The sequence below is a fragment of the Sceloporus undulatus genome, chromosome 2 (genome assembly GCF_019175285.1).
Source record: "Sceloporus undulatus isolate JIND9_A2432 ecotype Alabama chromosome 2, SceUnd_v1.1, whole genome shotgun sequence".
NCBI lineage: Eukaryota > Metazoa > Chordata > Lepidosauria > Squamata > Phrynosomatidae > Sceloporus > Sceloporus undulatus.
Genome location: NC_056523.1, coordinates 10,085,131 through 10,100,213, shown reverse-complemented (window position 1 = coordinate 10,100,213; position 15,083 = coordinate 10,085,131). Strand labels below are relative to the sequence as shown.

Sequence of the window (15,083 nt, the reverse complement as noted above, 5' to 3'; positions counted from 1 at the left end):
AGGTTTAGCATACTCACTCCCTAGCCCTGCAGATAAAGAACAAAGTCTAACACCCATTTCTCACCTGCCAGTCCCATGACCGAGCCGTGTGCCGACGTCCCATCAGGAAATCCTCTGCCAGCGCCACTGTCTCAACGCAGTCCCCTGGCCCACGTTCCTGCACCCAGCTCTGGACTTCTGGTGGCAGCATGGACAGGAGTTGCTCCTTGATGATCAACTCCAGGATCTGCTCCTTGGTGTGTTTCTCTGGCTTCAACCATTGACGGCAGAGCTCCTGGAGCTGGCTATAAACCTGGCGGGGCCCTTCCAGTTCCTGGTAACAGCATTGTCTGAAGTGCTGGCGCTTTGACTCCGTCCTGAAGGCATCTGCTCGCATGAGGGCATCCTTCACCTTCCGGTAGTCCTGCCGCTCCCGGGGATCTAGCCGACAGAAGTATTGCTCCACTCCTCCCCTCATTGCTGGCAGGAGCCGTCCCACCCACTCTTCTCTTGGCCACCGGCAAGCTTCGGCAACTTGCTCAAAGGCAGACAAGAAAGCTTTGGTGTCATCCCAGGGCACAGCATCTACCAGCTGAGGGTTTCCCCATCCCGTCTGAGCAGATCTGAGAAATTCTTGCCACTGGGCCTCCCACTGTTGGTTCAACCCTATATTCAGCTGTTGGTTGACCTGCCTCGGCATCCCGTTGAAGCACATCACCTGGACGATGCGAGGGATTTTCCCCGGACCCTCTGAAGTCTTCTCCATGCCTACTGCTTGCTTCTAGAACTAGGAAATACAGGAATATACTTGCTGGTGTTAGGCTTGAAAATGGTATTGAGGCCTTCCTCAGCCTTTCAGGAAATTTTGTATTAATAAATAACTGCTGCTTCTGTATTTTGAGTGCTGCTTTCAGAGCTTCCAATGTGGTTCTTCTTCAAAAGCATCCCCCCAGAAGGGTGGGGGGATTTCTGAAAAGAAAGAGGAAAACATGTTACCATTAGAAAGGGATGCAGAGACTTGGCATGTGCTAACATCAATAGGAACAAGAGCAACATTTGTTTCCCATCTTGGTATAGACAGATCCTGTGAAGGTCAGAGAGTCAGGGTAAGACTGGAGCCAGGTTCAAATCTGCACTTTGCCATACTTGGTAACCTTGGAACAATCAAATTTCTCTACCTAAACTATGTTACAGATCTAATGTGAGAGGAAAACAGGCAAAGGAACCAGCGCTTTAGAAGAAAGGCAAGGTTTGCATCTAATAAATTATACAAACAGTTTTGTTCCTATTCCTTAAAAACATTTTAAGACACAGAAACTTTACAGGTGTGTTTTGAACATGTTCTCTAAAATTACCTTCAGGATATGCGTATAAGATATATTTGAAACATAAATGAATGACTGTGTGTACAAATCTATGAGTGTTGGTGTATGTGAATATGGCTGTGTGTGAGACAGTATGCGTAAAATTTGCACATGTGTTAAGCACTGGATTTATTTAAATAAAATTTCAAATTTGAACGAGGTTATTTCCTTATAGAATTTTAAAAGATGAATGTACATGAATGTGCAAATGGAAATATGCAGACTAAACAAGCCTAATATTTTTATTCATACACTATATCAAGCAAGGGGAGGGACAACTTCCGCATGTGAATGGGGTCACAAGGGTAAAAAGTCTGAGAACCACTGTTACCATTTTCATCAACCCCACAAACACAAACACATGACTGGGGATGATGGAGTTTGAATGCCGTATATGGCACTGGCCAGATACAGCCCATGGACCACTCACTGAATCAAAGTCATATACACCTTGGCACTTCCCATCAGAAGGAGGAGGGCAGCGCGGTCGTGTGGCCCAGGAGGAGGTGGAGGAAGTGGCAGAGGCTGCAGCGGTGGCAGGACCAGGCTGGGGCCGGTCCTGCCGCCTCCGTGGGCCGCATCTGGTTTAAAGTGTAAGAAATTGAGAGGACCAGCAAAGGAAGGAAGTACTCTGTTTGGTCTTTATTGTTAAAGTAGGTGTTTGTGTGTTTGTGTTTTGTTCTGTTTTTTTCTGTTTATATTTTGTTTTGCTATGTTCGGCACTGTCTGTTTATGTTTAAAAGTGATTAAAATTAAATAAATAAATAAACAGAACATGATAATGGTCTGAATGTGCCTCGTGTGTATGCATGTTTGAAAAGCGCTTTCAAAATTGGTGTGGGGCAAAGAGGAAAAGGGGGAAAGGTATGGGAAAAACCACCTCTCTATGACAGTGTCAACCCCTCTGATGGTGTCACCCAGTGCGGTGTGCCATCCCTGCACACCCATAGTCTTCCAGAGACATCTCTCTGTTCAGAGCTCTTTATCACACCACAACACATGGCTACTGGGTCTGATTCTTAATTAATAGGAACTTTTGAGGTTACCTACTTCAGAGAATCTGTCATTTTAAACAAGGAATGAACTGAATAGCTGTAAATCAAGCAAAAAGCTCCCTTCCCACCTATGGGTCCGGTCACAGCGAACCATCTGCAGCTTACATGATCCTCTTGCTTGCAGGCAATGGAGGCTCAAAGACAGGTCAGCAGGAGAAGTCATAGCTCAATACTACTGTCCTAAATTAAAAATATTATTTGCTACAGAAAGACACGTACATCCTTCTCTCTCATTATATTTTTATATGCTTCTTCAAAGACCCTTGATTCAAAAAGCAGAAAAAAACAAAGCAAAACAGTGACCTAGTTTTGCTGCTCCATCTGCTGCTACTAAAATAGATAAGATTTCCAAATAGGAGAACAGGATTTTTCTTCCTTTCTCAACACAAAGGGCCTTAATGCATTCTGTGGCTTTATCTCCTCCACCGCTGAATTATGGGAATTGCCTACGTGCCTTTGTTCAAATATCAAGCTATGCTTCCAGTATTTAGGCTGGCAATTAATCATCTAAAGCTGGGGTGGGCAAAGCATAATCTTGGGGGGACTTCTGTAAACCTCAACAAGAGAAAAAACCAAAAGTTAATTGCTTTTCCTGGAAATCTCTAGGATGGATAATTAAGCTTTAAAGGAGGATGTAGAGCTCGCCATTGTTTTAACATTTTCAAATGCACATATTTCAAAAGAGAAGTCTGGTCACTTATAGATTTTTGCTCCTGTGAGGCTACCTGTGAGCCTTGAACACTTGACGGTGCTGCCATACTTCTTATTTTTCCCCTTTTTTCTTTTCTTTCCTCCCTCCTTTTTAGGGGATGAATCTGTGGAGCTTTTGGTAGACTTGGTCTACTTCCTCAGATGAATGTAACTTATGCTACAGTTAGTCCCAAAGGTGCTACAGGTTAAGCCTTCCTTATCCAAAATGCTAGATAGCAGAAGTGTTTTGAACACCTGTATTTGCATGCACAATTGTCCCTTCCCTTACACGGGGGATCTGTTCCACCACCCCCCGGGGAAAATCACGTATGCTTGCACCCCACTGAAAATAATGAGGTGTGTGAATGTGGTGCGGCACATGCGCCATGGCTGCACGCCAGTCACTAGATTGTCCCGTAGCTTTGGCGTATGCTGAAAGCCATGGAAGTGAAGCCCATGTATGGTGCAGGCTTACTGTATGTATATAATGAGATATCTTGGACATGGAACCTAGGTTTAAATTTGTTTTATATAAACCTTATAAACATAGTTTTTGTGGGTATTTTGGGCTGTGAGGCTGTATTCTAGAAGAGTGTATTCTTGATGCTTCACCAGCAGCTGTGGCTGGTATCTTCAGAGAATGCTGGCATAGAAGAGGGTGGGGTATATATATTATTAACTGAGAGGAAGAAGGAAGGGTATATATATCCCACTTTCTTCCACTTTCTTCTGCAGTGTAGATGAAGCCATGCATACATAGACACACACTGCCTAAATACCATCAAGCCACCACTTCCCATCTGATCTTGTAAGCTGAGCAGTGTCAGCCCTGGATAGGATTTGAAGGGGAGATTGCCAAGGAAGAACAGGTGCTATAGGGTATGCTGCAAGAGGAAGGATCTGGCAAAACCACCTCCGGGTTTTTTGTGGGTTTTTGGGGCTATGTGGCCATGCTTTCAAGAGTTTATCCCTGATGTTTCGCAGGCATCTGTGGCTGGTATCTTCAAAGAAGATTCCTTCTCTGAAGATGCCAGGCAGATGCCGGCAAGACGTCAAGAATAAACTCTCCAAGAACATGGCCACATAGCCCAAAAATCCCACCATCGAAGGTAAGAGAGTTGGGGCACCCTGGGGGTTTCACTCCCCAGTGGTCCTACTCTCCACTCGAGAGCAAGGAGCAGGACGAAGTAGGGATAGGAAACCACAAAGCAGCCAGCACCAAAGGAGGTGACTTTTTTTGTTCTAGCTTGCAGATAACCCCCTGTAACATCCAGGAAAAGTTAATAAGGTAACCTAAGCGTTATCAAAACAAGGGCATTATATAACCTACAATTTAACCTGAAAAAGCATAAAGAGAATCACGGAGGAGGCAGATTTGAAGGACTACGTTTTTAATTGCATAATGCTTTTCTGCTAGGTCTTTATGTTCTTTGAGGAAATTACGTGTGGTATCTTGCAAATAGCACATGTTGTACTGGTGGAAATTTAATTGGCACAAAAATATAGGGAACAATTATTTAAGTAGAAAATTTAACCTTAAGAGTCCCCAACGTTGATAGGAAAAATATTTCTCATTTAATAGATAATCTGAGTTCTTTATTCAGGAATACAGATTGAATATACGTTTGCTTCTTAAATTGGGTTTTTGAGCATTGACAAAAGAAATAGTTGTTATTTGAAGATACTAAGGAAAGTAAAATTGAAAACTCTAGCTTGCTATAGTACATATCTGGAGCGAGAATTAGTTTTGTTCAATAATGGCTTTGGGTATATGATCCAGACATCAGACACAAGGACAGTTCTCCAGTACTAGAAGGGGCTCTATAGAATACACAAGTAAGCAAGATGTCAGCTTAATTATATTAGAAGAGCTAAGCGAACTCAAAAAAGCATTTAAAAAGGAAATAAGAGAAGAGCTGAAGGACTTGAGGGAAGAAATAAGATCAGATATGGATAAAGAAATAGAGAGTTTAGCAAGCAAAATTGATAGATTAACGGGGGAATTCAAAGATCTAAAAACAGAGGTAGACCAGTTAGCTGTCCAAACAAAAGAGTTACATAGGAAAACAAGTAGCATAATAAATGAACAGCAAAATGGCAATATAAGCTTATTGACCCATGAACTAGGATATAGAGAAAGATGTATAAAATTGTGAGGTCTTCCAGAGGTAGAGAAGGAACAGTTATTTGAACGCATAATCCCAGATCCAGCAGAATATATAGAGACACTTGAAGAAGTACTGGACTTGCCAACTGAAAAAATATTTCAAATTAACTCTAGATTAGCAAAGGGAAAAAAAAATAGATAGAGATAATGAGATCAGTTTTACTAATGCCAGAGTTAGGAGTGAAATTTGTTAACAGAGCTTTGAGAAGAGATTAATAATAGACGAGAAGGAGACTGAAATATATAAAGACAAATCCGTACAGATACTAAGGAAGAGACAAGAATACAAATTTTTAACCCAGGCACGCCCAAAAAAAGAACATCAAATACAGGTGGGATACATTTGAAGGAATATCTTTTACATATAGGCAAAAAAGACACAAGATAAACATAGATATAGATTAAGCAAAAGATTTCTATAAAAGGGTATTAGACAAGAAAAAAAACCCGGAAAACAAACAGGCAAAAGGAAAAGAAACACCAAAGGAAGACATAGAAAAGGAAGAAGTCAGAGATACGGACAAGAGTAAAGAGATACATAATTCAGAGGGATTAAAAAGAAAGGAAAAAGATAAAAAGAAATACAGATTTAGAGGGAGACACTAAGATTGCAGAAGAGACAGAGAGGAAAAGACATACAAAGGCGGGATACAAACCGCCGCCGCCGGTTAGTCCACGGGGGAGCCGGAGCCTCCACACGGGCGGCTCCCTGCGGACCGAAAAAGAAGCTCCAAAATGGAGCTTCTTTTGGAGTCGTGTTTGCGACGTAGCGAGGGGCCAGGGGCGCACTTGCTACGTCACAAAGGATGCGACGCGTACGGACGCTCAGCATCGATAGCAAAGTGCGCGCCATGTGAAGGGCCGGCGCATCTTGTACGGATGGAGTTCGTATTGGCCCAGGGGCGTCTAGAAGAGACGCCCCTTTTTAAAAATGGGACGTCCTCTGGAGTCCCAAATGCCGGTTGTACACGGCCAAGAAAATGAGAATCAAAATAGGATCATTAAACGTTGAGGGTTTAAATAAAGCTATAAGAGGAAACTTTTATTTCATCGTTTTGGAAAAAATAAGTGTGATTTTTGTGTATAAAAGAAACAAAAATAAAGAAAGTGAAATAAAATACTTGAGAAATAACAGTTTAGGACATCTTTTTTGTTCATCTGATAAAAAGAAAAGACAAAGAAGGGTAGCAATGTATGTAAATAGAAGATATGAAGTCAAAGAGCTGTTTAAAGATGAGGAAGGCAGATATATTGCAATTCAAATTAATCTGTATAATCAAAAACTGGACATTATTTGTGTGTATGCTCCGCTAGATAAAAAGCATATATTCTTTAAAAAACTGGGGCAGGACTTAAATAAGACAGATGGGGATAGGAGGATTATCGCAGGGGATTTCAATGGAGTATTTAAACCCAAGAGAGACAGAAGATCAAACAAAAAGATAAAAAGTAACCAAGGAAAACTCCCTGTCAGTTGCTTAGAAATGATAAAGGAGTCCAATCTAACAGATATATGGCCATGTTTATGCAAAGAAAAAGAAGGATTTACATATTTTTCAGACTCTTGAAAGTCAGTTTCAAGGATAGACATGTTTTTAGCAACGAAAAAATTATTAGCCACAATTTAAAAAATGGACATTGCCCCAAGAGAACTATCTGATCATAACATGATAGAGATGGAATTAGAACTAGACGGAGGGAAAAAAGAACGGACAAAGAGATTGAATGAGGATTTACTTAACGAAGGAAATTTTGTGAAGGAATTGAAAAATGAAATTAAATTATTTTTGAAAGAGAACAGTACTCAAGAAGTAAAAGATAAAACAATATAGGATACATGCAAGGCTTTGATTAGAGGGAAATTGATAAAAAAGGCAGCGGAGGTAAAGAAAACAAAGACAAGACAAACAAGAAAGTATAAGAACAGAATTAAAAAGCAGAGAAGAGAAATTGGTGAAAAAGATGAACAATAAAAAATAAAAAAATAAAAATGAAACGCTATAAGATAAAATACAAGAAAAACACACAGAAGAAATAGCAAAAATAATAGACTGAAGCAACCAAACAAAAGTATTTCGAAAAGGCAAACAAAACTGGAAGATGGTTGGCTTACAGACTTAAAAAAGAAAAAGATGAAAAAATAATAATAGCAGAAGTAAATTATAAGGGGGAAATGACAAATCAAAGGGAAATGAAAAAGGCATTCCAAGATTATTATCAAGGTCTTTTTAAATAATTTATTGAATGATAATAATAAGATTAGAGGGAGAAGAATTAAGGGATACAAACACAAGTTGTGATCTTACGCAGATGACATGGTTATCATGTTAGAAGACCCAAAAAGAAACATAAGCACCTACTAGAAGAGCTGGATGCGTTTGCGAAGGTCTCTGGCTTTAGAATAAATGAAAGCAAAACACAAAAAATATAAAAGAAAAAAGGACCTAATCTCAAGAACAGGAATAAAAACAGAGAACAAAGTCTCTATATAGCAATACCTTGGTATTTGGTTGTTAGAAAGGAACTTTCTAACAAGTTTAAGATAATTATAAAAGGGCTTGGAGACAAATAAATAGTGATTTAATTCAATGGAATGATTATGATTTGTCATTAATGGGCAGAATTGCTGCCATTAAAACGAGCGTCTTATGTTTTTGTTTATAAACCTCCCAATTATCATGAAGGAGAAAGTTTTCAAAGAATGGGAAAATACAATCTCCAAATTTGTTTGGAGAGAGGAAAAAAGCAAGGATAGAAGGGGAAATATTAAAGAAGGAGAGAGCCTTAGAGGGCTGTGCTTTGCCTGATTTAAACATTTATTATAGAGCTTGCAGTATCATTTGGATACAAGAATGGGCAAACCTTACCAGACAAACACTTACTCAGTTCAGAAGCAAGAAGCCTCAGATTTGGATGGCAAATAGACATTTTAACAACCATTTACTCAGGAAAGCATGAAAATACAGAAGGTAATTTAAAATACATAGCAAAACACAGGAAATAAGCCATTCCTACAACGGATGATTGGTTTCAGAAATGGAAATAAAAGAGTTAGACAAATTAACAATATTGACTAATAACAAAAAATAAGGAAAAGAAATTAAAGGATTGGGAACCAATAAAAAAAATACTGGTTCAAGAAAAGTAATATAAATGAAGAACTGTTATAAGAAGCAACATTACCTGAAAACCAGAAAGATAAAAGATGTAAAGGACTTTAGGAAGGTTAAGAGACCTGGATTAACAGCCAAGGATAAGACATGAAAGGGAAGATGTTAAGATGAAGCTAGAGATGAGATTGTCACGGTCTTCATGGAAATGTCGGATAGTCCACAAAATGCTGTGATTCTGATTTCAGACAAATGAGAATTAGGCAAGGAATCGAACGCAATCAGAGGGAATCAACAAGTGTTATGTCTTGCCTTCTTTTGAGATCAACGCAAGGAATTAGCTGATTTTTAAAAAATGTATTATAAGATTCTAATATTAAGGGTCTCTATCTATGTATAAATGGAAATAAACCTCAATAAGAAGCATTTGAGGGGAAAAAGCAATGGATGCCTGAGGAAAGGCAGTGACACTCACAGGGCTGCCATAACTGGACAGGCGACTGAAGGCGCAAAGGCAGACATGGGGCTGTTGGGGAAGGGGAAGTGCCGCCCAATGGCAATCTCAAGGCAACCATGGGGGTTACATTATTGCGTGATAGACTCCCACTCGCAATTTTGGGCAATGGGAAGTCAGTCCAAATGCAATCCGAATTCACGTAAATTAGCTGAACTTGCGAATAAACATGAATGCGTTCTGTCCCCGCTTTCTTTCCATCTGCAATTAAGAGACCTTCCTCCCCTGTGATAACCTCCATACTAAGGAGTCCAGAAGGGCCATGGGTGCGCATGGCCACCGCCTGACAACCGGGGCCCTCTGTATGGAGAAAGGCGTCATACATCGTCCAGAGGCCTCTCATGCTCCGCAACAGGGCTCTCTGCCTGTCTGTTATGTAAGGGCCAGGCAAGGGAGGCCAACTGGGGCAGATCGCAGCCCCTCCTCTGCCTCCCTTCCCAGAAGGGGAGCTCCAATGCTCAAAGAGGGTTCTCCCTCCCTGGCTTTTCAGGCTTCAGCCCAACCAAGAGACTCCCTCCTTCACCCCAAAGCCACAAACCAGGAGGGTCCACGGAGAGAGTCCCTAGAATCAGGAGACCTGAATGAAAACGGCTTTGAAGAGCAGGAGGAGGAGGAGGAGGGGAAAGGAGAGGCAAGGCAGCCATGAAGGCCAAGAGGAGGCCACTAGAGACAAAGGGAGGGAGGGAGGGAGGGAGGAAAGGAGCCTTCTCTCTTTGCGGGAATAAGGCTCCGAAGAAGCCCCCTTACCGTCCTCTGCCAGGTTAAGAGGCCGCCATCCGGAGCATGCCTTCGGGGGAAGTGGCCCTTGCAGAGAGCAGGAGGAGGAGGAGGAGGGAAAGTGAAGCGACGCCTCTCTGGGGGAAGCCTTACAAGCCACTCATGATGCTCCTGCCCCCGCCTCCTGCTCTTCTAAAATGGCGGCGGCGGCGGCGGCCGTTCCCTTTCCCCGCTCTCGCTTCGGTCTTTTCTGCCCCGGCCGCGAAGCACCCTGGGAAGTGTAGTTTTAACCAAGCGGAAGCTGGGGAAAGCAACCTCCGCCCATTCGCCTTGTGTTCGGGCTTTCATGTCTCCCTATGCATGCTGGGAGTGGGAGTTTTAATCAGGGCACAGAGAAAGCGGAAGTTGAGTGGAGAAACTTCCTCCCATTGGTCTTCCCGCTAGGCATCCTGGGAGTGGTAGTTCTATCTATGGCATGGAAAGCGGAAGCTTGAGCGAAAGAAACTTCCTCCCATTTGTGCTAGTCAGTAGCCCTGGGAGTGGCAGTTTTATCAGCTGAAACCGGAGGAGAAACGTCCTCCCATTCGCTCTGTTCCGTCCCCCTATGCATGCTGGGAGTAGTAGTTTTAATCAGGCGGAGGCTGAGGGGAGAAACTTCCTCCCATTCGCCTTGTGATCGGGTTTTATGTTCCCCTATGCATGCTGGGAGTTGTAGTTTTAATCAGGGCAGAGAAAGCGAAAGCTGAGCGGATAAACTTCCGCCCATTCGCTTTCTCTCCGCTCTAGTCCAGTGATCCCCAAACTGTGGCCTTTAAGGGATTTTGGACTTCAACTCCCAGGATCCCACTCTATTGGCCAACATGGCTGAGGCTTCTGGGAGCTGAGGTCCAAAATCCTTTAAAGGCCCACTGCCTGGGTACCACTAGGCACGCTGGGAGCGGTAGTTTTATTGGAGGCTCAGAAAGCCTATCCGCTTTCTGTCCATTCTAGGCATGCCGGGAATTGTAGTTTTATCAACGGCATGGAAATTAGAGGCTGAGGGGAAAGCTTCCTCTCATTCATTGGTGTTCTATTCGCGCTTTTCTGTGCCCCTAGGCATGCTGGGAAGGGTAGTTTTATCAGAGGTGAGAAAAGGAAGTCTGAGGGCACAAACTTCCTCCCCTTCCGCTCTTTTATGTTCCTCTAAGCATGCTGGGAGTTGTAGTTTTATCCAAAAATCATCATCTAATAAATAGTCCATTCACATTGTTTGTTGTTGTTATGTGCCTTCAGGTTCTTTCAAAGCGATCACAGGGTTTTCTTGGCAAGTTTCTTCAGAGGGGGTTCTCCATTGCCATCCACTGAGGCTAAGAGAATGTGCCACAACAAACTACAAATCCCATGGCTTCCATAACTTTGATCCAGGGCAGTTAAAGTGGTGTCAAACTGGATTGTTTCTGCAGTGTGGATGCAGCCAAAGAGAATTTCACCAGAAGCTAGAGTCCAGTCCAATCTTCTTCTGAAGAAGCATCTTCTGAAGACACTAAAACAGCATCAAACTGGATTAATTCTTCAGTGTGGCAGGAGCCCTCGCGTGCGTCTACATTGGAGAAATAATCCACTTTGACACCCCTTTAAGCGCCACGGCTCAGTGCTATGGAATTCTGGGATTTGTAGTTTGTTGTAGAACCAGGGCTCTCTGACAGAGAAGCCTGAATGTCTCACAAAACTACAAATCCCAGAATGGGGCTTCAGCACTTAAAGTGGGTTTGAGCTGCATTATTTCTACAGTGTAGGCACACGCTTGGCGTTGGGGATGGAAAAAAACCTGTCAACACCATTTTGATACACACTGCAGAAATAATCCAGTTTGAGACCTCTTTAACTGCCCTGGCTCAATGCTAGGGAATCCTGGGAATTGTAGTTTTGTGAGACATTCAGCCTTCTCTGTCAGAGAGCTCTGGTGCCACTATAAACTACAGTTCCCAGGATTCCCTAGCACTGAGCCAGGGCAGTTAAAACAGTCTCAAACTGGATCATTTCTGCAGTGTGTTTTGGACCATAGTGAGAAGAAAAATGCCATTAGAAGACTTTTAAAACCCATTGTGGGGCCTTGTAGTCCAAAGCAGCCACTTTATTCTAAACTCTGATCCCAGCATCTGAAGAAAGTATAAAATCATGTGAAGGGAAAGCTTGGGGTGTGTGTGTGTGTGTCTGTGTCTTGAAAGCCAGCGTGGCCTAGTGGTTTGAGCATTGGATGATGACTGGAGAATGGGTTTCGAATCCTGGCTTGGTCGTAGAAACCCACTGGGTGACCTTGGGCAAGTCACACTCTCTCAGCCTCACGGGAAGGCAATGGCAAACAACTTCTGAACAAATCTTGCCAAGAAAACCCTGTTAAAGGATCACCTTAGGGTCGCCATAAATCAGAAACAACTTGAAGACACACACACACAACCTAGAAGTCCAGCCCTGCAATATATACATTTATCCAGCTTCCACAAAACCCATGTTCCTATTATCTGCACTCAAGAATTTAAGAAATCCCCCATTTTGGGGTAGTCATAAAATCTGCATCCAGCTACAGGGGGGTGGATACCCTTAAATTGGATTAGAAGCAGTTTCTTCAAGTGCTCCTGTTAATGTTATCACAAGGTCTAATGGCCTCCATTTCCTCCCTTTGTTTAAGAAATTGAAAGGTTGCTGCTTTTGTTATGTGTGAAAGGGCTTCTTAGACAAACATTGAGATTCAGAGGCAGCTTGAACATAATGCCTGCTTAGCTGAGATGTAAGGAAGGGGAAGAATGGGTACATCTGTAAGAAGAAAAGAGGAGCCCTTGAGGAAGAAGCCAAGACCTGGAACAGGAATAAAACCAGCTTTAAGATTGGATTCCCCCTCAACCTTTTTAAACTGTATTTTTAACAATTTTTTTTCAATGGTTGTGAGCTGCTCTGAGATCCAATCTGGGGAAAAGGTGGGATAGAAATAAATATAATAACAATAAGAATATATGGGGAAAGTAGGATAGAAATAATAATAATAATAATAATAATAATAATAATAATAATAATAGGGAACGTTCGGATAGAAATAATAATAATAATAATAGGAAAGTTGGATATAAATGGGGGAAAGCTGGGATAGAGTTAATAATAATAATGTCAGGAAAAGATAAGATAGAAATAATAACAATAACAATAATAATACGTGGGGAAAGGGGGATAGAAATAAATATAATAATAATATATGGAAAAAAGTTGGGATAGAAATAATAATAATAATAATAATGGAAAAGTTGGGATAATAATAATAATAATAATAATGGAAAAAGTTGGGAGAGAAATATAATAATAATAATAATAATGGGAAAAGGTGGGATGGAAATAAATAATAATAATAATAATAGCAGCAGCAATAACAACAAGAAGAAGAACAATAATAATATGGGTATATATCTAGTCTGAGTCCAAGCTCAGTCATGGAAACCCACTGGCTGGCCTTGGGCAAGTCACACTCAGTTTCAGGGGAAGGCAATGGCAAACCCCATCTGAACAAATCTTGCCAAGAAAACCCCCTGATAGGGTCGCCTTAGGGCAGTGCTTCTCAATTATTTTCTGTCATGCCCCCCATAGGAAGAAGAAAACATTTTGCGCCCCCCGCGCGACTGTAAATAGTATCATTTGTCTATAAAATTGTTATAAGTACACCTCTGCATAACAGAGCCTCGCGCCCCCCTTTACGGAGGCTCACGCCCCCCCTGGGGGGCCCGCCCCACCATTTTGAAAAGGTCGCCTTAGGGTCACCAGAAAGACACACAAAACCTCCCATTTAGGCAGAGGGAGGGTGGAGATGGCAGGGACACTTAATGGGGTTGAAATGCAAAAGGGTTTTTGTTGTCGCACCTTTGAGCCCAACTGAAAGGAAGAGGGTGGTGATAGATTCAGCTTTTGTTATCCTTGAGGCATCAGACTCCATAACTCTGCAAAAGGTTGTGCTGCAAGGCCCCTTTGCATAACGATTTTCCAGACTAACAAGGCTATGGCCTGTTACAGACAGCCAAAATAAAGCTCCCTCGAGTCACAGTGGAGGTATGGTGTTTCAATGATGCATGCGTCCTAAGAGTCCAGAAGTCGCACCAAAGTCACACTTCAGCCCTAAGGACTGGCATTTGGCTTTGGTGTGGCTTCTGGACTCTTAGGACGCATGCATCATTGAAACACCATACCTCCGCTGTGACTCGAAGCAGTTTTATTTTGGCTGTCTGTAACAGGCCAGTGATTTCCCTGAAGAGGCCAGCCACAGATGCTGGCGAAACGTCAGAAAGAAACTCTGCTAGAGCATGGCCATATAGCCCGAAAAACCCACAAAAAACTATAGCTATGATTTTTAACTGGATTAGAAAAGGTTCCTCCAAGTCAGGGATGTAGCCAAGGTCAAATGGTCTCCATTATTTCCTCCCTTTTCTTTAGAAATGAAGGGATTTTGAGACAACACTTTTGGATTCAGAGACAGCTTGAATATAATAGCTGCATAGCTAGAGAATTATTATTATTATTATTTAATTTACATCCCACCACCAACAATAATAATATGGGTTTATCTAGTCCAAAGGTACCACAGCAACCAGGAATAAATTCATTGATGCTCTTACATTCTGCAGAGAGTCTTTGCAATGTGCAGCAACAAATCAGTCCTTACACACTGTCCCACATTGTTGCTCTATTAGGTAAACTGGAGGTTTGCACTTTTCCTGCTGCCTGGAGCAGAGCTTCCCAAAACTGGAGAATCTGCACCCTTGTATCCTGCCGCAAAACAACCCATGAAAACGGGGAGATTCAGTGGTAAAACCTACAGAGGGGTCCCACAGTGGAAATGCTGATTATGCTCTAGAATCCACGAGTTTGGTGTTTTTGTGGAAAATGAGAAGATAGTATTTGTACCTCTGTCAAGGGGTTTGCCGGTGTAATACACACTCTGCATTTTATTGTTACATATTTATTATTGCAAATTATTATTATTACAGTGGGCTCTCAACATTCGCTGGGACTAGGGGCACAGGACACCCGTGAAAGTGGGAAAATTGAAAATAAAACAACAACATTTTTTTAACCTGAAAGAACATCTCTCTAAGTTCTCCAATGCAACTTGATGGCTAACGTCTGCCAGAAGCTGACCTTAGAATTGAGCAGGAGGACCTACAAACGCCTAGCGAAGAGTTTTCTTTAAGAATCTCTGAAGATGTCTAGAACATGGCCACATAGCCTGAAAAACCCACAAAAAACTATGGATGCTGCCCATGAAAGCCTTTGACTAAACAATTCTTGGTCCTCCATGATGAACTTCTGGAAGAATCACACTGGAGGACCTAGAGATAACATATTAATAAAGTCTGTGAATAATCAATAAATCAATTACCTATATTGTACATGACCATAGGTTGTCAGGCATAGTACCAAAACAGGAAATAAATGAGACATGAAAATATCACATTAGATATGATGTAAAAA

At 42.0% G+C, this 15,083-nt stretch overlaps 2 protein-coding genes across 6 annotated transcripts in view; both read right to left on the bottom strand.

The window, feature by feature from the left end:
- Nucleotides 1-9,855, bottom strand: part of LOC121921803 (zinc finger protein 594-like) — a 38,444-nt gene extending 28,589 nt beyond the window's left edge. Inside the window, exons 1-2 of one of the 4 annotated variants that reach the window (XM_042450361.1) lie at nucleotides 9,627-9,855; nucleotides 65-948 (exon numbers count right to left, since the gene is read on the bottom strand). In XM_042450361.1, the coding sequence (XP_042306295.1) occupies nucleotides 65-745 (681 nt within the window). In that variant the 5' untranslated portion in view covers nucleotides 746-948; nucleotides 9,627-9,855. The remainder of the gene's footprint in view (nucleotides 1-64; nucleotides 949-9,626) is intronic. The other 3 variants (XM_042450360.1, XM_042450359.1, XM_042450362.1) reach the window with 3 other exon arrangements.
- Nucleotides 1-15,083, bottom strand: part of LOC121921898 (zinc finger protein 397-like) — a 942,727-nt gene that overhangs the window by 661,888 nt on the left and 265,756 nt on the right. The gene's annotated exons all lie outside the window — the stretch shown is intronic.